Source organism: Eschrichtius robustus, chromosome 17 (assembly GCF_028021215.1).
Source record: "Eschrichtius robustus isolate mEscRob2 chromosome 17, mEscRob2.pri, whole genome shotgun sequence".
In the NCBI taxonomy this organism is placed as follows: Eukaryota; Metazoa; Chordata; class Mammalia; order Artiodactyla; family Eschrichtiidae; genus Eschrichtius; species Eschrichtius robustus.
In genome coordinates, this window is record NC_090840.1 from 86,567,617 (window position 1) to 86,590,391 (window position 22,775).

The window sequence follows — 22,775 nt, forward strand, 5'->3', positions numbered from 1 at the left end:
AGGCCGCCGGGCCGGGGCAGCCAATCCGCGGGGCCATGGGGTGGCAGCCAATGGGGGGCGTCAACGTCATCGCGGCGCGCGGCGGCGCTGGGCGGGGCGCGACGTGCGGCGAGGCGGGGCCGGCGGCGGTGGCGGCGGCATCTGCGGGCCCGGTGAGCGCAGGCTGCCGGTCGGGGACAGAGCGTGGCTGCGTGTGTCCCCGTTTCTGCCTGGCCGCACGAGGCCGGTGCGGGCGCTGGGGGCGGGAGCCCAGGCGGTGCGGCTGCGGGGAGGGGAGGACCCGGAGCACGGTGCCGGGCTGAGCGGCCTCGGGTCCCAGGAGGCGACGCACAGGCTTCGAGGGGCAGACCCCGCCCGGAAGGCGGAGGGCGTCGGATTTAGAGCCTCTCGCGGCTCGAGGCTTGGAGGAGCCGGGCGGGGGCGTCTTCAGGGAAACGGCGGAGCCGCGGGCCGGTGGGGGGCGGCGGCCACCACACAGAGGCTCCTCCCGCGGTGACCACACTGGCTGCTTTCGTTTCCTCTCGTGACAGGTGCTTGGTTGGTCTGTCCTGTCACAGCGAGGTATATGAATCGTCCTCGCGAGATTTGTCCACAGGCAGAGCGAGGCCGAGGGTTGACGTTCCGGGCTTCTCAGGAACCGGTGCCCTAAGGACTTGTGTGTGAGGTCCGCAAGAGCAGGGGCTCTGGGGCCAGGCTGCCACCATTCCCGAGCTCATCACCCAGGCTGTGACCTCTGTTGGGCAAGGCCTAGGTCTTAGTTGTCTAACCTGTTTTCAGGGAGATGACCCAGAGGCAGTTTTGAGAATGAGGTGCCTGGCGGGCGCCCAGTAAGTCAGCAGCAGAGCTGACACCCAGGTACCCTGTGCTCTCAGGCACCTCCTTTGTGCTCCTTGTCAGCTTGGACGTCCCTTTGGCAGCTGCCTCTACCCACCTGAGCAAAGGCCCCTAGTGTGGGGCCTCTGAATCCCATGGGTTTGAGACTTGGTCTCTTTTAACATGGTTCTCCAGGGAAGAGAGAGACGTTTACACAGGTAGCGAGGATCTCGATGGGTGAGGCATTCTTCCTGTAAATCTCCAGGGATCTGCGTGTCTGATAATGCTCCTGGAAAACAGTAGTTAGAACTGGGGCTCGTGTTGAGAGCTTGGGTTACTCAGGCCCTTTGGACTCAGAGTTGTCTGGGTTCTGCTCCTTTCTACTTGCCTTGCTGTTTATTAAACTGCATCTGTACTTCCAACTCTTCTTTGCTGTGCTGCACAGAATCCAAGGGCGGCCTCCCAAGGCTTCTGAGGAGGCTGGGAGAGGGTCCTGTGATGCAGCTTCCAGCCTCCTGGTAGTATCCCATCTCTCTAGTGCTTGGGGGATAGGGGGGCTTTGTTTTTGCTTACTTTTAAGGAAGGGGAGAAGAACAGATCTCTGATAAGTGGTTTTGTGATTTGGGAGGCCTGGAATACAGATGGTGGGCCCCGCAGGGTAACAGCCATCAAACGCACACCCAGGCGAGCTGGTCATCTCTGGTGCCATGCTGTTTATGTGCTGCTCGATGGCTTTGTCTCCCTAGGGAGGTCTCTGTGCTTCTGGAGGGCGGGGACTGGGGGTGGCCTCGTTCTCCTTTTCACTACCCTTAGTCTAAGGCAAAGCACCTAGCACTTGCTCTTTGGTGCCATGGTTCTCCACTCTGTGCCGAGCACCATGCTGAGCTTTCCCACTACCAGTGCGTGGAGGGGGTGGGGGCCTGGGGCCTGTCCTCCCCACTGAAGGGCCCTTCCCTGCAGGTGGCCTCCTGCCCGGCCCAGCACCATGCACACCCTTGTGTTCCTGAGCACACGGCAGGTGCTCCAGTGCCAGTCAGCTGCCTGCCAGGCCCTGCCCCTGCTGCCACGAGAGCTCTTCCCCTTGCTCTTCAAAGTGGCCTTCATGGACAAGAAGACCGTTGTGCTGCGCGAGCTGGTGCACACGTGGCCCTTTCCACTGCTTAGCTTCCAGCAGCTGCTGCAGGAGTGTGCCCACTGCAGCCGGGCCCTGCTGCAGGAGCGGCCTAGCACAGAGAGCATGCAAGCCGTGATCCTGGGGCTGACTGCCCGGCTCCACACCCCGGAGACTGAGGCTGGCACACAGCCCCTCGGCAGGTATGGGCTCACTGGAGGGGCCCTCGGGCCTGGGTGGTGCAGAGAGGGTCCCCCAAGAGGGTCCAGGCTGGTGCAAGAGCACAATGCAGGAACAGGCATGTTGCTCCTGTCCTAAGGTGGCTGGGAGTGGGTGTGGGCTGTGTCCCCTTGTCTCCTGCCTCAGTCCACCCGTGCTCCCAGGAAGCACACGCTGCGGGTGCTGGACATGACGGGCCTTCTGGATGACGGCGTGGAGCAGGACCCGGGCACCATGAGCATGTGGGACTGCACAGCAGCGGTGGCCCGCACGTGCATCGCACAGCAGCAGGGCGGGACTGCAGAGCCCGGCCCGGCCCCCGTTCCTGTGGAGGTGCGTGTGGACCTGCGGGTGAACCGGGCCTCTTATGCATTCTTGCGGGAGGCACTCCGTAGCAGCGCGGACAGTCCACTGCGGCTCTGCTGCCGGGACCTGCGGGCTGAGGACCTGCCCATGCGCAATACCGTGGCCCTGCTGCAGCTTCTGGATGCGGGCTGCCTGCGCCGCGTGGACCTGCGCTTCAACAACTTGGGCCTGCGAGGCCTGTCCGTCATCATCCCACACGTGGCCCGCTTCCAGCACCTGGCCAGCCTGCGGTTACACTATGTGCACGGGGACTCTCGGCAGCCCTCTGTGGACGGCGAGGACAACTTCCGTTACTTCCTGGCCCAGATGGGCCGCTTCACCTGTTTGCGGGAGCTCAGCATGGGCTCCTCTCTTCTCTCGGGGCGGCTGGACCAGCTGCTCAGGTGAGCAGGCCCTGCTATTGCCCTGCCCTTCCCTTCCCCTCCAGGAGGCCTTCCCCTGGCCCAGCCTATTTGTGACCCCTTGTGTCCTCCGCAGCACCCTGCAGAGCCCCCTGGAGAGCCTGGAGCTGGCCTTCTGTGCCCTGCTGCCTGAGGACCTGCGTTTCCTGGCACGGAGCCCCCATGCTGTCCACCTCAAGAAGCTGGACCTGAGTGGCAATGACCTGTCCGGCAGCCAGCTGGAGCCCTTCCAGGGTCTGCTGCAGGCAGCAGCAGCGACGCTGCTGCACCTCGAGCTGACCGAGTGCCAGCTCGCTGATACCCAACTGCTGGCCACACTTCCTGTGCTGACTCGTTGTGCCAGCCTCCGCTACCTCGGCCTCTACGGCAACCCGCTGTCTATGGCGGGCCTCAAGGAGCTCTTGAGGGACTCGGTGGCACAGGCCGAGCTGCGCACGGTGGTGCACCCTTTCCCCGTGGACTGCTATGAGGGCCTGCCCTGGCCACCGCCTGCCTCTGTCCTGCTGGAAGCCTCCATCAATGAGGAGAAGTTTGCCCACGTGGAGGCCGAGTTGCACCAGTTGCTACTGGCCTCAGGCCGTGCCCACGTGCTCTGGACCACAGACATCTATGGGCGCCTGGCTGCAGACTACTTTAGCCTGTGACCTCCAGGCTGTGGGTGAGAGTTAGGCTGTCCTGGGGTCCAGGGCTACTGGAGACCTCTTGCCCCTTGGATAGTCAGAGCCTTTGGGACCTTGCTGGAGGCCTGACACAAAGGCACTAGTCTCTGATTTCTTTGCTCCTGGGCGCACCTTGAGCATGCCCATGCTTTTTGCAGCACCCTGTGTGGTTTGTCCTGCACCTGCTCCCCCGACTCGCTGACCATCTGTGGGCCTGAGGGCTGGATTCCAGGCCTACATGGCCCTGCCTGGTTAGGCTGCACTCAGCTGCCCTCCGGTGTCCTGGTTCTCTCCTTGGAATGTTCCTGGGATCTGTGAGCTGAGAGAGGATGTTCTCCTTTGGGCCCTCCCCAAGAGCAGACTGCTCTGGGGTGGAAGTTTGGACAGGGGCCTGCTTCAAGGAGGGTTGGGCTCCCAGGCACTCGGGGGCCTCTTAACGTTCTCCTTTCCCTGGCACACAGGAAACTGCCTGTCGGCCGGGTTTGGGGGCCAGAGGGTGTCTTTAAGGTACAAACGTGCAGTATGCTTAGAACTTAAATCTGTGGCTATTTTTTCTGTCATAACTGGTCAGAGTGAGTTGTCTCCTGCTCTGCTGTCACCCCCAGCCTGGCCACTGGGTGATATGTCTTAACGGCCTGCCGCCCCATCTTTTCTCTGGACATCTCCGCAGTCCGTCGCCCCTCCTAGCGGAGGTTCAGGCTTTTCCTGGGGCGGCGGGGCCCGAGGCGGACCTGCAGAGCTGGAGGTCTGGCGATTTGGGCAGGGGTTTTTCTGGAAGGTCTCAGTGGGGCGTTGGAAGCCTACCCTGGCTACCCTCCGTTCGCGCCCCAGAACTTCCATCTGCAGGGGTCCGCAGGTGCTTCCGCCCCGCCCGACGCCCAGGAACCCCATACACGGCTCGCAACACTGCGCAGCTTCCACGCTTTACTGATCACGCTGGAGCATGCGCGGGGCGAGCCGGGTCGGCCAATCCGCGTGGCCCGCGTCATCAGCGCGCGTCCGCCCCCGCCCCCCCCCTCAGCAACGGATCTCGTAGGCGGCAGGCGGCTGCAGCGGGAGGCCCTGCGCGATTCCGGGCGCTGCGCCCTCGGCCGCTTCCGCCGGGCCCTCGGCGAAGAGCGGCTTGGAGCGGTCGATGACGAACATCTCGTGGCCCCGCTCGTCGCGGAGCTCCTCGAGCTGCGCGAAGGTGCAGGGCCCGTCCGAATAGTCGTTTACGAAGAGCGCGCCCTCTCCAGGAGGCCCCGGTGCCTTTTTGCGCCTGCGCCGCCTGCGGCAGATCATGGTCGCCAGCAGCAGCGCCGTGAGCGCCAGGAGCGCGATGGCCGTCGCGATGGCCGTCTGAGTGGCCAGGCCCAGGGCGCGAAAGGCCATGCCGCCCGCCTCGGGCAGGGGCTCGTGGCTGACTGGGCCGCCGGCCCGCGGCGGCGCAGGCGCCAGCAGCAGCTGCTGGGACAGGTTGACCAGAAGCTGGAAGGGCAAGCGGGCGGCGCCGCCGGCGTTGGAGGCCTCGCACTCGTACTTGCCGGCGTGGGCCAGGGTGATGTTGGTGAGGAAGAGCATGCCGCTGCCCGTGTCGGATGCCCCGGGCCCACCTGGGCCCGGCACCCCGCCTTCAGGTTGGGCCTGGGCCTGCGGCGGCCCCTCACGAGGCTGCGCCACCTTTCTCCAGGTCACCAGGGGCTGCGGGTAGCCGGAAGCCTGGCAGGCAACCCGCAGGTCCTCACCCAGGTTGGCTGTCACCTCCAGCGGCTCCACGTGCACAGAGGGTGGGATGCAGATGAGGCTACTGCCAGATACTTCCAGGAGACTCTGAAGTGCCAGGCGGGGGGGCTCTGCACACGTGATTTTCTTGTCCCTGGAGCTGAGCAGGCGCTGGCCCCCTTCCTTGATCCAGGTTCCCAGCCAGTGCAAGGCACAGTCACAGCGCCATGGGTTCTCTGTGGGCAGAGCAGCAGCGGACGGGTAGCTAGCTCAGGGGTGGCTCCAGAGCACAGCGTGTGTGTTTGGGGTTGTTGGCCAGAGCAGGAGCCCCTTTCTCACCTCCCACAGTTGGGGACCCCTGCCACCCCTTCTCTGACCCCAGGCTCCTTAAGTGTGGGCAGCCAAACCCCCCCCCCCACCTCCTCTCTGTGATGCACGTCCAGTTTACTTCACCCATCTCTGAGAAAGCCCCCGCTTCTCTGACGTCTCTCCCTGTGACAAGTCTTGCTATCTGGGGGGAATCTCTGTGTGCACATAGACATCCCACCAGCACTAAAACCTTGCACATCCTGCCAGCCTTGTCTTCGGGTGCTGTCTCCAGGAAATGTCCCCAGTCCTGGTCTCATCTTTCCAGTTTTTTCCTGCCTGCCCTCTCCTGGCCCCAAAGTGTGTGAGCCGCTCAGCTCTGTCCAGTTTGTTCAGGGACTCATACCTTCTCTGTCTCCCTTAGACAACTGTAACCCTGCCAGCACCCCTACTCCTAGCAGCCTTCTGTCATGGCTATGGGTGGTGGTGGGGCCCCCCAGAGCACTGCCACTGGAGCCCCCTCCACAGCTGGGCCAGCTACCTACCACCACCACTGTGGTCAAGGAAGCTACCTTTGCATGAGAGTCCCTTGCCCCCAGAAAGAGGTACCTGTGAGGCGCAGGACCTGCAGGCTGGCCAGGGGCTGTAGGGCCTCCTGGCTGATGGTGCCCAGCTGGTTCCTGCTGAGGTCCAGCAGTGCCAGCGAGGAGAGCCCGGCCAGGGCCTGGTCCTCCAGCAGCTCGATGCTGTTTTCCTGCAGGTGCAGCTCCTGCAGTCGCTGAAGCAGGGACAGTAGGTCATCAGGGAAAGGAGCCCTGGGGGACATGTCCCCTTCTTACCAGGCTAGACTGGGCTGCCTTTTCTTCCCTTCACTACTCCAGCCCGGGAAGGCAGGTGGCAGTGCAGGAGGACCTCTTGCCCTTGTTGCCCACTCCTCCCCCCTCACCTGCAAGTGTAGGAAGGTGAAATCCAGCAGCTGTACCAGCTGGTTGCCAGCTAGGTAGAGCACGCGCAGCTGGGCCAGGCCGGCGAAAGCGCCAACGCGCAAGCCGCGCAGCCGGTTGCCGGTGAGAGCCAGCTCCAGCAGGCGCGACTGCGCACGGAAGGCGCCTGGCTCCAGGGCGCGCAGGCTGTTGTTGTGCAGGTAGAGACGACGCAGGGAGGCGAGGGGCGCCAGGGTGCCCGGCTCCAGGCGCGCGATGCTGTTGTCCTGCAGGAACAGCGTCTGTGCCGGAAGGAGGGAGGGAGGGCGTTTACCCCGCTGGGGGGGGGGGGTTCTCTCTTTTCCCTAGGGCGCCCCATTCACCCACCGGGTGGCTCACACACCATCCCTCCGTGTCGTGGGCACCCCTGGCCCGCAGCCCGGCAGCCCCACTCGGTGCCCACCTGCGTCCCGGGCGGGATTCCGGGTGGGACCAGGCGCAGCCGCAGGGCGCCGCACTCCACCGTGGCGCTGTAGCAGCGGCAGGCCGCAGGGCAGCCGGTAGCGCGAGGCGGGAGACCTGGCAGTGACAGCAGCGACAGCAGCAGCAGTGCGGGCGCCCCTGGGGCCATCTCTTGCGGGACCGGCCGCAGGCCACGAAGTTGCAGCCTTCTCAGCAGCCTCCCTACAGTCTGGCCCGGATGGGATGCGCCTCCTGAAACACAGGTTGTCAGGCCTGTCCCTAACATTTGAGAGCCAGTGAAAAGCACGGATGGAGGCACACACCGTGTCTGATTTTTGAAGTTTGAAATTAGTTCAAGAAACTGATAAAATAAAATGTTCATTGCCTTCCTTTATAAAAAGGCATAAAGATCTGGGGCATCAGGTTTCGGTTTAGAATTTCTCATGTCCTCGGTCTTGCCACACAGGCCACAGAAGGAGCGCCTACACCACCCCAACCCACTTCTCTCCCCATCCCATCTCTGCCCAAGGCTCCACGCTGCTAGTGTCCGTCCCTGCCCTCACCTAACCTTGACCCAGGGTTTACTCTAGTCATTTTTATCTCTAGAACTCATGCTATATGACCCCAGCCCTGGGATTCACCGGTTGTGAACTGATGCAGGACGTGGGCACAACTGGTCTCAGGGCAGCCACCAGCCACAGGCACAGTTTTGTCCAGCCTCTGGCCCTGCCCTCCTGGGGGTGGGAGTTGGTAGAACAGCTTAGCTATAATTAGAGCTTTTCCTCGGAAATTGTTAGACAATTGGGGGATGAGACAAATAGGAAAGCCAGTTCAGAAGCTGTGGGCCTGTGTTCTCCATGCTGGCTCCGAGAAAGGTGCATCCGTCTTTGGGGGTGGGTGGGGCCCTGGAATGGCTGGGGTGTGAAAGAGGGGCCTTGGGCCACTAACTGGGTTTTAGTGTAGTTTCCCAAGTAGGCTCTGGGAACACTGATCTCCTGGACTCTGAAGGAGTGTGTAGTGTTTTGGGGTTTAGACACATGCAGCTGTGACCCTAGAGAGAGGAGAAGGCCTGGGTCTAGTTCAAGGCACAGTGAGTCCAGTTGTAAAGGTGGGGACCTGGGCTGAGAAGCCAGCCAGTCTGAAGCCAGGGATGGCAGGGCTGAGGGTGTGCTATCAGCTAGCCTTCAGCCCCACCTCAAATGGTCCCTGCTCTGAACACCTGCCTGTTCACCTGGTCTCCCTATTAGGAGAGTGAGTCATGTGGAAAGACACCAAGTGGCCTTGGTGTTTGTTTAAATCTTGCTCTAAATTGTAACTCACATGATTATTTAAGATCACTGAAGAGAAGTAGGCACAGCAAAAGTTTTAATGGAATCGCTTTAGCCCAGGCAGAGGCAGTTCCCAGATGCCTCAGAAGGTGTGTGAAGAACCCCGAGAACTAGGGGGCATACTCTGAGCCCCCAGGATCCATTTCCCTGAGCAAAAGATTTGGCCCAGGGCGTCCACCTAGCTTCCAGTGGCAAGGCCTCTCAAACAGAGAAGGTTCTTGGTCTCCTCCTCAAGACTCAGGGGACTGCTGCCCACACGGACACCCACTAGATGCTGATTCGTGTGGAAGGGCTGGCCTGGGCAGCGTTGAGGACTCAAGCAGGAAGAGCGGGGAAAGCCAGGCCAGAAATCCTTTTACTCAGCGGAGAACCCCCTAATCTGGCTGGGCAGGGGGCGGGGCGTCACATACTGGATTTGGCAAAGGCTGTCACTGTCTCCAGGCCGCCCATCTGTGCGGGGAGGGGAGGCTGGAGGGGTAATGGAGGAAGCCCTGCGACGCTCTCCAGCGCAGTGCGAGGCCCAAGTCGGGTGCCTTGATCTCCCAAGGCGCCCCCTGAATCCCCTCCGGCGCGGTCTGTCCCAGGCCGGTTCAGGGCAGGGCGTGGTCCCCGCCAGGTCGCACGCCCTTCTCGGTGATCGCCGGGGACAGAGCCGGGATGGCCCCTGATCCCGCCCCCACGCCCGCTGACCTTGGGTCGGGCGCCCCCTCACCTGACGCTCCTGCGGCGCGGCTCCCCCGCCGAACCCCGGCCCACCGAGCAGCGCCGGGCGGGGGAGGGGCGGGCGCCGCTCGCGCTCGCGCACTGGAGCCCCCGCACCTCCCTCCCGGCCGCCCGGGTCTGCCGTCGCGAGCGCTGGCCGAAGCCGAGGACTCCGAGGACGCCCCAGGCCGGGGGTGTGCGGACGGGGTAGAGCACCCGTGACCCCGCCCCTCCCGCGTCGGTTCTCGGACCGCGGCAGCACCTCGGACAGAGCCGGGCGGGGCGGGGCCGCGGCGCACCTCCGCCGCGCACGCGCACTCGGACAGCGCGCTCTCCGGGTGGCGCGTGCGCAGCGACGCAGCCCGGGGGGGCGCAGCGGGGCTGGGGGCGCCAGCGGCTGCGAGCCCGCCGCTCAGGGCGGCGGGGCGGCGAGCAGCAGCGGGGCCAGGTCCATGGTGAGGGCGAAACGGCTGCCCTGCCAGCGCACGTGCGAGGGCAGCTCCGGCGCGCCGGGCGCGTACTCGAAGCAGGCGCTGAGCTCGAAGGCCAGAGCCGATCGCAGCAGGCCCACGCCGCCCGCGCGCTCCGGCGCCGGGTGGTAGAGACGCCCATTGGAGGCCAGGGGCAGTAGGCGCGCCGGCTCGAAGGGCACGGCCAGGGCCTCGCCGCCGCCGCAGTAGGAGAGGCGCGGGGGCTCCGGGCCAGCGGCCAGCAGGTGCGTGAAGACCACGGGACGGTCCTCGCAGCGTAGGAAGTTGCGCTCTCTGCCGCAGGGCGACAGGAAGGGGAAGGAGGCCTCGTAGCGCCCGCTGCGGTTGGGTCTCAGGCGGCAGAAGAAGGTGACCAGGAACTGCGGGTCTGTGGGGGGGGGGGGGGAGGCCGCGACTGCTCAGCATGCCGGGCCCCGAGGCCCCCTAGGCCTTACTGCCCCAGGCAGGCGTTTCGCCCTGGGTCACACCAAGGGCAGACGCCGGCGGTCGGACAGCCTCCCAGGCCTCACTCTAGTTAGGGGGGCTTTTGAGCGCAGGACGGCCAGTGCCCTGCTGCGGGCAACCCCGCCGGCAGGTTGGGCAGCGGAGCCCTTCAGGGCCCTCCCCGAAGGAAGAGGGAAGGTGGGGGAGGAGGGCGCATCAGTACCTTTGAAGCAGGTGATGAAGTTCTTCAATTTGGAGTCATCCAGGAAAAGCTGCAAAGAGGCAGACCGTGGCCCTTGAGTCCCAGGGGGAAGCCCGACAGAGCCGGCCCCAGGGAGAGAAGGCCTGGGCGGGCCTGAGCCTGGGCCGGTGTCCGCTTTCTTTGCTCGTCTGTGCACACCGTGTGCAGGGAGGCGCGTGGAAGGTAAGCCTGGGGGCCCTGCAGACTTCCCCACATCTACCCCGCACCCCCGGTCTTGCTTCCTCATGCACAGGTTCTCTGGGTTGGCATGCCTTTCCCGCGCCTCTTCCCGCCTCCTTTCAAGTTTCTAATGAGATGTGCCCCTCCTCCGCGGAGGCTATCTGACTTGCTCCCTCCTGTATATGGCGGATGCCCCCGCCAGGGCTTCCAAAGCAGGCGGGGCTGCCCCGAGCTGGGGGCCGCAGGATCTGGGGAAGCAAAGCGCGCAGGGCGTAACCACGTGTGGGAGGTTGGCCGCTCGTACCTAACCCTCTGGGGCCGGGGCCGGGGCCGGGCGCTCCGGTCTCTCCAGCGCCACTGCGGAGGTCGGGTACCCTTACTTTAAAGACCCCGCCTACTCAGGCCCCGCCCCTCACAGGGTCCTCCCTCAGGCCCCGACCCGCAGAAACCCGGCACCAGGCCTCGCCTCTCACGGGAGCCTCCCTCAGGCCCCGGCCCCGCCCACCTGGCCCTGATGATCCACGTAGTAAAAGTACTCGCGCGTCCGCGGCTCTGGGCTCTGGCCCTGCGTGTAGGAGACGCCCCCGCCCCCACCGTAGGCCCGGGTCCCCGGGGACCACGCCAAGCCGAGGGCCCAGGGCCGCAGCACTCCGCGCGTCGCCCACATTGTCCTTCCGTGCCGGAAGCGGCCAGAGGGTCACGCGGGGGCGGTGCTGCGCGAACGTAAGTCCCCTGGTGGCTGCGACCTCGCGCTTTGGGTTCCGGCGGCGGCCGCGGAGCTCGTCCCCACCTCCCGGCCTCCTCCCCAGCCCCCGGGCTTTGCTTGTTCCCCGGACCCCGGGCGGTCCCGACACTCTTCCTTCTCTGGGCTTTAGGGGCGCGCCGCCCTGCCGTTCGGCTGGGAAAGGGGTGGCGGGCGGGGCCTCCCGACGGTGGGGTTCGGGTGTGAGACGCGGGTGTGGGCGATTTCGGGAACAGGGATACGGGCTGGGGACGGGGCGGCGCCGGGCGTGTGGGCCCTGTCCCTCCGCCCTCGGAGGATGGTTGCTCTCACTTGGGCGAGGCACCCGCCCTGTTTCCTCCCCCAACCCCACCCACGGTGGGGCAATCTGCCTGTCCAGCTGGGTGCTGAACAGCGAGGTGGTGAATAAACACTGCCTAGATGCCTATGCCAGCTTGCGGGTAAGGTAGCTCAGAAAAAGCCCCCCTCCCAATCAAGCAGGGCTTTCGGGCTCGATTGTGATACCCCAGGTGCCTCGCACCTTGCGCGCCTACCTGGAGCCTCGTCCCCGTTCCCGGGAAGCTGCCTTGCTCTCCCCCCCACCCCGCTCCCCCCATTCTCCCTTGGCCTGGCTTCCACCCTGGTGCCCACACCGGCAACCGACTGGCCGCTGATAGCTGCCCCGCCGCAACTGGAAGGAATGGGAGGCGACAGGCTCGCAAGTGTCCATACGTACTTTATTCACACAAAGTGTTGTCATCTCTCGAGTCCGTGCATCAGAGCGAGAGTCTGTGGCCGGGCCGCCCCTACCCAGGCCCCGAGACCACCGGACTGAGGACGCTCCCCCAGGGGACACCAGGCCTCGGCAGGACTGGGGTTTTTTGTTTTTAATAATAAATAAAAACTCAACTCTAAATATATATATATACAATATATATATATATTATATATATATATATATAATATATATATATAAAAGCCGGGGAGAAATTAAGTTTTACAACAATTGGAACTCAAAATTCCAAAATGGAAAATGTACAAACTGAGAGTCTAGATACCTCCCCTCCACCCACCCTACCCCCCGCCCCGGCTCTGGCCTCGAGGAAGGGCAGTCCCCGGTGCCCCTCTGGTCCCCCAGTTCAGGGCTCCTTCCTTCTCTGATGCAGGTCCTGGATGGGGCAGGGTTTGATTTTTGGTCAGAAGCCAAGAGGGTGGAGAAGAAAATGAAGGAATGATCTCAACTTGTCTGCAGAGGACTCAGAAATAAATAACATTTGGGTTAAGACTATGTCATTAGCAAATTTAGTTCTTATATCTTTCGCTCTATTTATATCTCTATACACAGGCGGGTTTGGGATGCGGGATAGATTCTGAATTTATAGTTACACGAAGAAAAAATACTCTTGCCCCTCCCCCACCCTGCCCCAAGAATGCCTGCCCAACCCTGCCCCCCACCCCAGAGGACTTTGGCTTGGGGGCCCCTTTCCACCCAGAGAGAGCCTATCGGGCCCTGCACCAGCCAGGCTCTGCTCTGGTGGTGAACAGCCCAGAGCCCTGGAGCCCCCAAACTCCTGTGCAGTCACCACGCTGGAGGCCACAAGTGGCAGGGGGAGGGGGCGGGAAGGGACTGGGGAGGGCGGAAGTCGCAGATCAGGAGACCCCCAGGTCAGGGGGAGGGCAGAGGAAGAGCAAGATGGGCAGCCGGGTTGGGCCGGGGCCAAGCTGAGCGCAGCAGCCCCAGCAAGGCGGCTCGCCCCAGGAAGGGCGGCTTGTGCTCTCGGGCCGGCCGGGAGGGGCAGTGTCACTTGGCTCCGGGAAACAGAAGGCACTTTCTCGCGGCCGAACGGCGGCTGGCGGTGGGCGGGGCAGAGCCGAACGATACGGCCACGAGGCCTGGGGCGGGGCAGAGGCGCCCTTCCCGCAGCCCCTCTGCCTTGGCTGCGCCTTCAGGCCGAGGGCCCGGGTCGGAGGATGCGGGTTCCAGGGCTGGGGCGGGCATGGGCGGAGCCGGCATGCTACCTCCGCTTCTCGGGCGTCCCCTCCCCCCTCCCCGCGTGCCCCCTGCCCGGGCGCACCCGGGCAGGCTCTGTCCCCACCCTCGGTGCCCACGCGCTATAGCACGCCCTCCATGAAGGTGGTGTCCAGGTGCTGGATGAGCACGCGCAGGAAGGACATCTCCTTGCGAGTGTTCTCAAAGATGATGCGCGGGTCGTCCGAGCGGCAGCGCAGGCAGTTGGGCGCCATCACCATGGCCAGGTTGCTGACGTCCATCTTGGTGATGGCCACATTGGCGGGCTGCACGAACACCTGCGCGGGGAGCGGGGAGCTGCGGGTGGGCCGGGGCGGGGCGCGGAGGGGCGGGGCGCGGAGGGGCGGCACCGCCTACCTGGAGGAAACGGATGAGGTAGCACAGCACCAGGCGGTTGATGCGGGGCAGCGCGTGCACCACGGCCACGGCGGCCTCGGGGCTCTCGTAGTGCGCGATGCACTGCTCGTAGAACTCGTGGGGGATCAGGGGCTCCTCCAGCTCCCGGTACCACAGCTTCAGCAGCGACGCTGTGGACGCAGCGCGGGGGTTTCGGCCGGGCGGGGCAGTCGGGGACCCGCCCCACCAGCAGCAAGGGGCGAAAGCGGCCGTGTGTGTCGGGAGTGGGGGCGAGGGGCCAGGACCAGACGGGAGGTGTCCCCCCAGCCGTGTGGGCTGCGCGGCCGGAGGCCAGCGGGCTCCTGGTCCTGAGGGCCTGGACAGACCCCGAGCGCCGGGAACCAAGAGAGGCTGTGCGGCCACCGTGAGCAGGCGAGCGGAGGGAGGCGCCGCGGAGGCTGTCCAACGGCAGGGGGACGTCTGTGCTGGAAATGGACCCGAGGGCTGTCCCTTCACGACGGAAAGCAGGGAGGGCTGGACCGTCCGAGCTGCTCCTGCTGCTGAGGGGGCTGGGGACTCACCTGGGACGTGGGGGTCCTCCAGGCCTGTAGGCACCTTCCACTGGTCCACCTGCAGCTTCAGGGCATTCACCTCATCAATGTCCCCAGGGACTCTGCCAAGCACAGGGCAGGTCTCAGGGAGGAGGAGCTGGGCTTGCTCAGGGTCAGGGCTGCCTGACCCCTCTCTGCCCAAATGGCCTCTTTCCTACCAGAGGGAGGTGTGGCTGGGGTCCCCTGTCCCAGGCCCCCATCCCTCATCCCTCTGCTGACTGCCCCCATGCAGATCCCTTCCTCAGAATGGTCCCTGAGGCCCAAACCCATAAGCCTGTTTCCCCACCTGTCCCGGGTCCTGGGTAGGTGAGTCACAACAGCAGGTGACTGGCCATGTGCCATCCTCCATGGGACAGGGCCATCATCTCCACTCACAGGTGAGGACCGTTTGGTGGGGGTTGCTGCATCTTTCCAGGCCCTGCCTATGGTTGGTGTCCAAGTGCCCTCTGGGCCCCTGCTGGCCCTTTCTGCAAGGGCACTGTCCCTGGCTAGCTCTCCTGTCTGGGTTCCGGTGTGCTGCCATTCAGGAGGGACAACCCTGCTGACCCACCGCCTAAACATGGGGCCCGCCCCACCCTCCTGGCCGCAGAGCGCCTGGCCCTTCTATCTGCTCCAAGCTGCCCTCCCTGCCTGCATGCTGGCCTCTCAGGGGGCTTCTCTCGCTGCTCTGAGGCAGGGGCCCGGGGCCCACTGGCCCCCGTCGGCCCAAGACACGTGGTGTAGACACCCAAGCCCCCACACCAGGGCCCAGGTTGCAGGGCACCTGAAGATGCCTTCTGTCTGGTCACCGTTGAGTGCGAGCACCTCCTCCGACAGCCGAGTCTGTACCCAGGGCAGCTGCCGATCAGGGTAGCGCTCCTTCTGCATGCTCATGACCTCCTGCAGTGCACTGCCAAACATGGACGGGCTGAACACGGCGTTCTTGGCATGCCGGATCTCCTCCACGTTGGGCTTCTTCAGCCCCTGCAAAGGCGGCCCAGCTCTCTGTCCCAGTGTGGCCTGGCGCCCAGCTCCCAGCCCTCCCTCCCCCTGCACCTCTGCAAGGGCTGCCCCTGGCTCACCCGCCCTCTTTCCTCCTTCTGTCCTCTCGTCCCTGTGAACCCCAGGCCTGAGCCGGGGACCCCCAACTCCCTGGCCCCTGAGTCACCAGAGGGGCCTCCTGCTGGGCCACCTACAGCATCAGAAGCTCCAAGTGGCACCCTCCGCACCGCGAGCCGTTAACTGCCCCCCCGCCCCCTCCCCAAATCTGCAGCCCCCGCCTCCCGTTGGACTCTGTCTAGGCGTCACCGGCACAGGCTGCCCGCCCACCTCTGCCCAGCTGTCCTGGGAGAAGTTCGTACCTTCTTGGCCCCAGTCAGGGCTGCCTTCTGCAGCTTGTGGTAACAGTACTTGGCATATGTGCTTATTGCCACCCCTGGAAAAGAATGGTGCCAGTTGGCTTGGCATGGATGAGTGGGAGCAGGGGCTGCAGGCCAACCAGTGACTAAGAGAGGAAGCAGCAAGAGGGGTGAGGAGAGATGGCTCCTGCAAGAACCTGGGGGCCCAGGCCTGACCAGCCTCCTGCCTGCTGCTTGCCCCAGGCAGTGGGTCCTTACACTTCTGGGCCGCCCGTCAGAAGTAAACTCATGTGAAGAGGCAAGGGGGCACTGCCCTCTCCTCCAGAAGAGCCAGGTTGAAGAAGGAAGCCCTCTGCCAGCCTACCCAACCCTTCCCCTGGCCAGGAAGGTCAGGCTGGGGATGAGGTCTATTCCCCAGGGGGAGTCGCAGGCAGGCTAGGGCAGGGCCTGGGGAGCCCCCTGAGAAGGGTGATCTCCATGTGCTGCACGCCTGCAGGCACTCGGCGCCCATCGCCTTGGGCCAGCACGGGAGGAGGGAGCTCTGGGGGGGCTGGGCACCAAGCCCAGCTCTCTTGCAGCCCTGCTTCCAGCCAGAGGCCCTGGGCAGCCCAGGGAGAGGCCTTAGCCCACAGGACCTCATGCCTGCTTGGTCAAAGGCTGCCTGGGTGGGGGTCAGGGAGAGGGAGGCCCAGGGCCTGGCTCACTTGGGAGGGGCATGAGTGTGGAGGGGGTGCCGTGTCCTGAGCCTGGGTTTCGCTGGGAGGGCAATGCTGGGGAAGGACCACATGGCGACTCTGCCTGAGGGCTGAAGGTGACAGGAAGACTGGTCTCCTTTCTCAAGGGAGGGGGCTTTCTCAAACCTCGCCCCTGAAAGCAGAAGTTCTAGCTGGTGGTCATGGAGGGTGGCAGGGCCAGCAATCCGAGGGCAAAGACCTCAGGCCACGGGTCTTTCCAGATACGGTGTGTTGGGGCAGGTGGGGGTGGGGGGCTGGAGGCAAAGGGAGGAGGGGGGAGAGGGAGTGGGGAGGAGACCCCACCCAGGGAGGGTCTGAAACGTGTGGCGCATCTTTCCCGGCCCAGGCAAGGGAAGGAGCAGCAAGACAGAGGAGCCATCTGGGCCGGGCTGCCCCAGACCATGGACAGACAGATGGGCCGACCGTGTGCCTCCAGGCTCAGGACAGACCCGTTCCCTGTAAGGCTCTGCCTCTGCTGGGCCTCCCTGCCTGAGGGGGGGCCTCTGGACCCAAGTCTCAAATATAGTCTTTTTTAAAGGAAGCAGTTGTCTGAGGACACAGGGTTCCGTGAACCTCAGTGTGAAGAACACAAACATGTCTCATTCGTGAAAACCTTTTCATTTCTAGTTATCACAAAATACTTCTGTCGTTATAACTGGTAAGGGGGTTCTGTTTTAGAGTAATCAAAATGAAAACAAACATTTCTTATAGGTGTTTAAACCCTGAAGAATCTGTTTCAGGTCCCTGGGGACCCACAGACCCAAACAGAGAATCCTAGCTGCAGCTACCAATCAGCCAGCTTGGGACACAGCACTTGGAACCTTCTGCCATCGGCCCACGTGGGCAAGCTCTTGGCTCAGGGAGAGTGGATGGTGCTCAAGCAAACGGAACCCGGGCTGCACCCTGAGCAGCGGGAGCCCAGGGAGTGCGTGGCGGCACCTGCTCGCTTTCCCCATCCTGGGAGCATGCCCACCCCTCCCTTGGGTGACAGCCTCCTGTCCCTGGGCTTGGGGCCCGTGGGCAGACTCGCCCTGACCTCCTGTCACAGGGCTTCCTGGGACCAAACCGGCCTCTCCAACAGGCTGTGATCTGAATATCCTTGTGCCACCACCTCTCACCTGACGATTGTGGTGCAGCTTTTCCAGGCCTTATTTCCTCTCTGTAGGATGGGGACAGGTGCCCATGAAGGGCTGACCTCAGTCTGGCATGGAGTGAGGGCTGCAGCTGCTGGAGTCCGAGCTTTTGTGGGCGGACCAGGGACTGAGGCCTCGTGTGCCTGGAATCTCAGGGCTGGGGCACCTCTGCTGCCAGGGCACAGCCTCCTGGGCCAAGACTATGGGGTGTCTGCTGAGTGCCCGCAGCCAACCCAGGGAAACCCACCTGGTGCTGCGGGGGACTCTGGGTCCACTGCCCCGTGCTGGCCTTGCCAGGGCATGCTCCCACCCAGCGGAGAGACAGCGGCCCCCAGAGCGACTGACAAAGCAGCCCTCCCAGAGCCTCTGCTGCTGTGCCAGGTGCCCAGGCCAAGAGCCTCGAAGGCCGCTGGGTGTGGCCAGGACCTGCCACCCCTTGGCACGGACTCTGCTGGGTCCCGGGGGAACTAGCTCCCTCCTCTGACCCCCTCGGGGCTCCAACCACCCCCGGCCCACAGGAGCCTGCACTCTGTGCCCCCAGCCCCACCTCACTGCTGCATCGGGACGCCAGCGGACGGGCTCAGGCCGGAGCTCAAAGCTTCCGCTCCTGTCCCCAAGGACAGGGGCCCAAGGGCGCCTGGGAATCCTGGATTGCGGCTGCCCCCCTTCTTCTGGTGAGGGTAGCATGTAGCCAGAGAGCTTCCCAGAGGAAGGGGTGCCAAGGGTGAGTCTCACAGGAAGACGAGTGGGGCGGGGGCTGGTCCCAGGGCCCTGGTGCCAAGAAGGGAGGCTCATGGGACAGAAATGGACAGCCGGGTCTCCTGGCCAGGAGAGCACAGCCTTGGGCTAACAGGGCTTCTCTGGAGCTTGGGTGGGGGTGGGCTCCTGAGCCAGGGCCCAGGAGAAGAGCAGGGATGGGCTGTGCTGGGGGCCCCGGGGAAACAATGCCAGGCTTGGCCCCCAGCCCCAGCTGGAGGTCAGGGCTGGGGAGGCACCTGCCCACAGGGCACTCCCTCACTTAGGGGTGCCTCCAGCAGGCCCCTCCCCACAGAGAACCCAGCATGCACGTTGGAAATTGTTCTGAGCACCGTGGAGAAAGGCGCAGGGCAGGTGTGGCCTCTCCCAGGAGCCCTGTCGACGACCTGGGCTTCCAGCCCACTCAGGAGGAGACCTGACGGTTAGTGTCCCCCCACTGTCCCCCCAGCCCAGAAGCGGTTAGAGAGAGGAGGCCAGGCGGCCGAGGCCGGAGAGCAGAGCCGTGCAGACGCAGCGCACAGGGGCCGCGGGAGAGGCCCTACCATCCGGCTCCTCAACATAAGGCTTGGGTTTCTTTCTCAACTTGGACTTCTTCTTAGTGTTCCTTTCCAGGAGCGCTTTCATGTGCTGTGTCACTGGGGAGCAAACAAAGGGTGAGGCCACAGAACACAAAGAGGAACACGTGCCCACACGGTCCCGCTCGGGACTGACCCTGGGCAGCTGGGAGGGCACTGCCCCAGCCTGCTGGGCTCCTCGGAGGGAGATAGGCTGATGCCCCGCCAGAGGTGGAGGGGAGTCCTGGGCACAGGGGTGGGTGTGCGGGCACACCTGGGTCGTGTGGCTGGGGAGGTGCCAGGAACGTGCCCCTGGGCAGTGGGGAGAGGATGTGGTCAGCTCATGACCCGCTGGCCGACAGAAAGGCAGGGGTAGGGAGCCCCCTGAGAGGGCCACAGCCCAGCCACCCGGTTCCTACGTGGCTGCGCTCCAGGGGCTGAGTGGGTGCTGAGCGAGAGAGGAGGGGCCTGGCTCCCCTCTCTGGCTGAGCTGGGCACCCCCCCACACCCCGCACAAAATAACTCAGCGCTGTCGATGCGGACCCTCCATCCCCCCATCCCGTGCTCTGGAAGGAAGTCGAGGCACACAGCCCACACTGAGGTGGGATTCACGCTCCCCTCATGGTGGACCCTCTTACCTACATAAATTATTCGTAATTCTTTTTTTTCCTTTCTTTCTTTTTTTGGCTTCATTGTGCGGCATTCGGGGATCTTAGTTCCCCAACCAGGGATCGAACCCGCACCCCCTGCAGTGGAAGTGTGGAGTCTTAACCATTGGACCACCAGGGAAGTCCCATATTTGTAATTCTTCTGCATGGAAGAAGTCCCCTAACCCTAACCCTATATCTATCTAATCATTTGTATCAGTATGGGCTTAGGGATATTCATTTTACATTGTCAGGTTACAATTCAATATGACTTTATTCTGTCGCTCAAAGTGCTCCAGCTTTGGCCCCGGGGAGCTCTGTGTCCTGTGACCCGTGTCCTGTGACACAGCCCATCGTCTCCCCTCTGGCACATCCTCCCTTCTGGCACTGCATCTTGTACATTCCCTACCCCAGCCTCAGAGTCAGCTGTTTCTCCAAACAGCTCTGGTTCCTTTTAATGGAAAATGGTAGAAACCAAGAGCCGCGGGTCAGGTGTCCTCAATGCTATTGGGGTGTCATTGCTTCTAGGCCCTAGGCTGACAGGGCAAGGAAAGATACATGTGTATACTAGGTTGAAGAGACTCCCTTCTCTTCCAAGTTTTTTTTATCAGGAATGGAATGTTGGATTTTGTCAAATGCTTTTTCTACACTTATTGAGATGATCATATGGCTTTTTTTTTACTCTGTTGATATGGCAAATTACATTGATTGATTTTTGAATGTTAAACCAACTTTTCATTCCTCAGATAAACCCCACTTATTCAAGATGCATTATCCTTCTAATATATTGTTGGATTTAATTTGCTAAAATATGGTTCATTTTTGTCCTATGCTCATGAGGGATACTATCTGTGCTTCGTTTTCAAATTTTTGGTGATGTCCTTTTCTAATTTTGATATAGAGAGAATTGGGAAATATTCCCTCCACTTCAATTTTCTGAGTTAGTTGCTACACAAACAATGAAATATTTGATAGAATTCACTAGTGAAGCCATTTGGGCCTGGAATTTTCTTTGTGGGAAAGTTTCATAAAGTACCAATTTCTTTAATAGATATATGATTTTTCTGGTTATTTTTTATTGAGTGATCTTTGGTAGTTTGTGTCTTTCAAGGAATTTGTCCATTTCCTCTAAATTGTCATATTTACTGGCATAATGTTGTTCATAATATTTCCTTACTATCCTTTTAACATCTGTTGAATCTGTAATGATATTATCTCTTATTCTTGATATTGATAATTTATGTCTTCTTTGTGTCCTGGTTAGCCTGGCTGGAGGTTTATTAATTTTGTTGATCTTCTCAAGTAATCAGCTTTTTGTTTCCTGTTTTTCCACATTGTTTTTTCTATTTTCTCTTTCATTGATTTCTACTCTGATCATTATTTCCTTTCTTCTCCTTACTTTTTGGTATAATTTCCTCTCACTCTTTTTTTTTTAAGTTTCTTAAAGTAGGAGCTGAGATGATTGATTTGAGATATTTCCTAATACAGACATTTAGGTGCCATAAATTTCCCTCTAAGTACTGCTTTAGCTGCATCACCCAAATTGTAATGTTTTGTTTTCATTTTCTTTCAATTCAAAATACTTTGCACCTTCCTTTTTCATTTTTATTTGACCCATGGATTGTTCAGTAGTATGTTCTTTAGTTTCCAAATACTCAGGGATTTTCCAGATATCTTCGTGTTGCTGATTGCCAATTTAATTCCACTGTGGTTAGAGAACACACTTTCTATGACTCGCATTCTTTTTTTTTTTTTTTTTTTAGGATTTATTTATTTATTTTGGCTGTGCCGGGTCTTAGTTGCGGCATGCAGACTTCTTAGTTGCGGCATGTGGACTCTTAGCTGCGACACGCGTGTGGGCTCTACTTCCCTGACCAGGGATCAAACCCGCACCCCCTGCGTTGGGAGTGTGGAGTCTTACCTACTGGACCACCAGGGAAGTCCCTATGACTCACATTCTTTAACCTTTATTGAGACTTGTTTTATGGCTCAGAATATGGCCTATTTTGAAAAAGTGGCTGAGATCTGAGTCCAGATGCTCTGGGTCCAGAGTCTTTAACTTTGCCTACTCCACTGTAGCTGCTCTGCTTCTTAAACAGACCTTCAACTAGTCCTTTTGTTTTCAGCTCCATGGTCACTCCCACTTCCATACCACTGCTGGAGGAAGCTGGCTCCACCCACTGCTGCGCTTTTTAGGGCCTGCTACCTGCTTCGACTTGCCAGCTTCCCCACCACCTGCTTGGGATCCACATTTCTTGGTCTGCCAAGTCAGTTTCCAGCCACTTGTCCGTGTGCTTTTCAGCTTCCAAAGCATAGTTGTTCTTCCTCTTCCATACTCTTTGTCCTGGTGGGTTTTAGTATTTTTTATTGTGGTAAATTATATGTAACATAAAATCTGCCATTTTAACCATTTTTAATTGTACAGTTCAGGGTATTAATTACATTCATATTACTGTGCAATTGTCACCACCATCCATCTCCAGCACTTCTTCACCTCCCAAAATGAGAAGTCTGTACGAATCAAACAACTCTCCATTTCTCCCTCCCCGTAACCCATGGCACCCACCATTCTGTATGAATTTGACTACTCTAGGGACCTCATACAGTTATTTGTCCGATTCATGCAGTAATTGTCTTTTTGGGTCCGTCTTATTTCACTCAGCATAATGTTTTCAGGATTCATCTATGTTGTAGCCTGTGCCAGAATTTCCTTCCCTATTAGGCTGAATAATTCCATTATGTGTACGGATGACATTTTATTTATCTATTCATCCATCAATGGACACCTGGGCTGCTTTCTGCCTCTTGGCTATTGTGAATATGCTGCTATGAACATGGGTGTACAAATATCTGTTCATGTTCCTGCTTTCAATTATTTTGGGTATATGCCCACAAGTGGAATTGCTGAATCCTATGATAATTCTATTTTTAATCTTTTGAGGAATTGCCATTCTGTTTTCCATAGTGGCTGCAGCATTTTACATTTCCTTGTGAGGTTTCTTTTTCTGCCTTTAAAGAATTCCTTCACTGTTCTTTTATCATGAGTTCAAGGTGGAACGCAAGTCAATGCACGTGTTCATCCTGCCCTCTTCACCTGGAAGGCAGCGTCTTGCCGAAGGCGTGAAGGCACACGTATCCCTCAGGGTCTGCGGCCTTCCAGTGTGCTCTTTCTGGAGCATCCCTGCGACGCCTGTGCTGACAGCATGCTTGGGGAAGTCCAGGGCAGACAAGCTGTTGGCGTCACCTGGTGGTGGCTGGTACAAAGCTGTGACCACGTGCGAGCCGAGGCTAAGCCGGGGGGTGGGGTCACGTGAACTGGGGTTCACTGTGTGGTACCTTGTTCCCTCGGAGTGGTGACCACGCAGATGTCACACACATGCTGGCAGATGAATCAAAAGCTTCTGAGGCCAAGGCAGGCAGTGTGGTTCAGGGTGAGGCCCCACACACGGGAGCCAGCTCAGCTCTGCCCCCGCTGGTGCTCCCAGGACGGACTGCATTTCCTTTTCCTAAGCACAGGCTAGGTCCTTCTGGGCTGATGGGGCCTGCCCTCCTGACTGGCAGCCAGCACCCATGTTCCTGACAAGCGCC

The 22,775-nt window shown here is 60.7% G+C and overlaps 4 protein-coding genes across 14 annotated transcripts in view; 1 reads left to right on the forward strand and 3 right to left on the reverse strand.

Moving 5' to 3' along the window:
* Positions 1–118: 118 nt before the first annotated feature.
* Positions 119–4,132, forward strand: LRRC14 (leucine rich repeat containing 14). Of its 5 annotated transcripts, none has more exons than XM_068526170.1 (4): positions 119–152; positions 1,774–2,127; positions 2,308–2,892; positions 2,987–4,132. In XM_068526170.1, the coding sequence occupies exons 2-4, from the start codon at positions 1,799–1,801 to the stop codon at positions 3,552–3,554; spliced, it is 1,482 nt and encodes a 493-aa protein (XP_068382271.1). In that variant the 5' UTR covers positions 119–152; positions 1,774–1,798; the 3' UTR covers positions 3,555–4,132. The 5 variants fall into 5 exon arrangements, with proteins under 5 accessions (XP_068382271.1, XP_068382269.1, XP_068382270.1 ...); XM_068526168.1 differs by having other exon boundaries at positions 120–1,331; XM_068526169.1 differs by having other exon boundaries at positions 120–664.
* A 353-nt stretch (positions 4,133–4,485) lies between these two features.
* LRRC24 (leucine rich repeat containing 24) lies at positions 4,486–9,360 on the reverse strand. Its single transcript, XM_068526127.1, has 5 exons — positions 9,005–9,360; positions 6,966–7,216; positions 6,526–6,804; positions 6,189–6,357; positions 4,486–5,509 (listed from the first exon to the last, which is right to left on the reverse strand). The coding sequence occupies exons 2-5, from the start codon at positions 7,131–7,133 to the stop codon at positions 4,587–4,589; spliced, it is 1,539 nt and encodes a 512-aa protein (XP_068382228.1). The 5' UTR covers positions 7,134–7,216; positions 9,005–9,360; the 3' UTR covers positions 4,486–4,586.
* Positions 9,361–9,406: 46 nt separating this feature from the next.
* C17H8orf82 (chromosome 17 C8orf82 homolog) lies at positions 9,407–11,018 on the reverse strand. Its single transcript, XM_068526211.1, has 3 exons — positions 10,835–11,018; positions 10,132–10,180; positions 9,407–9,852 (listed from the first exon to the last, which is right to left on the reverse strand). The coding sequence occupies exons 1-3, from the start codon at positions 10,994–10,996 to the stop codon at positions 9,407–9,409; spliced, it is 657 nt and encodes a 218-aa protein (XP_068382312.1). The 5' UTR covers positions 10,997–11,018.
* Positions 11,019–13,102: 2,084 nt separating this feature from the next.
* Positions 13,103–22,775, reverse strand: part of ARHGAP39 (Rho GTPase activating protein 39) — an 82,428-nt gene continuing 72,755 nt past the window's right edge. For 2 of the 7 annotated variants that reach the window (XM_068526102.1, XM_068526103.1), the window contains 5 exons: positions 18,529–18,621; positions 15,367–15,440; positions 14,790–14,989; positions 13,437–14,088; positions 13,103–13,357 (listed from right to left, as the gene is read on the reverse strand). In XM_068526102.1, the coding sequence (XP_068382203.1) occupies positions 13,163–13,357; positions 13,437–14,088; positions 14,790–14,989; positions 15,367–15,440; positions 18,529–18,621 (1,214 nt within the window). In that variant the 3' untranslated portion in view covers positions 13,103–13,162. Of the gene's footprint in view, positions 13,358–13,436; positions 14,089–14,789; positions 14,990–15,366; positions 15,441–18,528; positions 18,622–22,775 lie in introns of those variants that run through there. The other 5 variants (XM_068526105.1, XM_068526104.1, XR_011070817.1 and 2 more) reach the window with 5 other exon arrangements.

What these genes read in the sequence shown, in the direction of transcription:
- LRRC14 (XM_068526168.1), top strand. Translation starts at nt 1,312, where the DNA reads ATGCAGCTTCCAGCCTCCTG. An exon ending in ATGCAGCTTCCAGCCTCCTG is followed by an intron (nt 1,332 to 1,773) that starts GTAGTATCCCAT and finishes CCTTCCCTGCAG; the next exon opens with GTGGCCTCCTGCCCGGCCCA. An exon ending in CGGCTGGACCAGCTGCTCAG is followed by an intron (nt 2,893 to 2,986) that starts GTGAGCAGGCCC and finishes TGTCCTCCGCAG; the next exon opens with CACCCTGCAGAGCCCCCTGG.
- LRRC24 (XM_068526127.1), bottom strand. Translation starts at nt 7,133, where the DNA reads ATGGCCCCAGGGGCGCCCGCACTGCTGCTGCTGTCGCTGCTGTCACTG. An exon ending in GAATCCCGCCCGGGACGCAG is followed by an intron (nt 6,805 to 6,965) that starts GTGGGCACCGAG and finishes CTTCCGGCACAG; the next exon opens with ACGCTGTTCCTGCAGGACAA. An exon ending in GCAGGTCCTGCGCCTCACAG is followed by an intron (nt 5,510 to 6,188) that starts GTACCTCTTTCT and finishes CTCTGCCCACAG; the next exon opens with AGAACCCATGGCGCTGTGAC.
- C17H8orf82 (XM_068526211.1), bottom strand. Translation starts at nt 10,996, where the DNA reads ATGTGGGCGACGCGCGGAGTGCTGCGGCCCTGGGCCCTCGGCTTGGCG. An exon ending in ACGTGGATCATCAGGGCCAG is followed by an intron (nt 10,181 to 10,834) that starts GTGGGCGGGGCC and finishes GCCTCTTTGCAG; the next exon opens with CTTTTCCTGGATGACTCCAA. An exon ending in CTTCATCACCTGCTTCAAAG is followed by an intron (nt 9,853 to 10,131) that starts GTACTGATGCGC and finishes CCCCCCCCACAG; the next exon opens with ACCCGCAGTTCCTGGTCACC.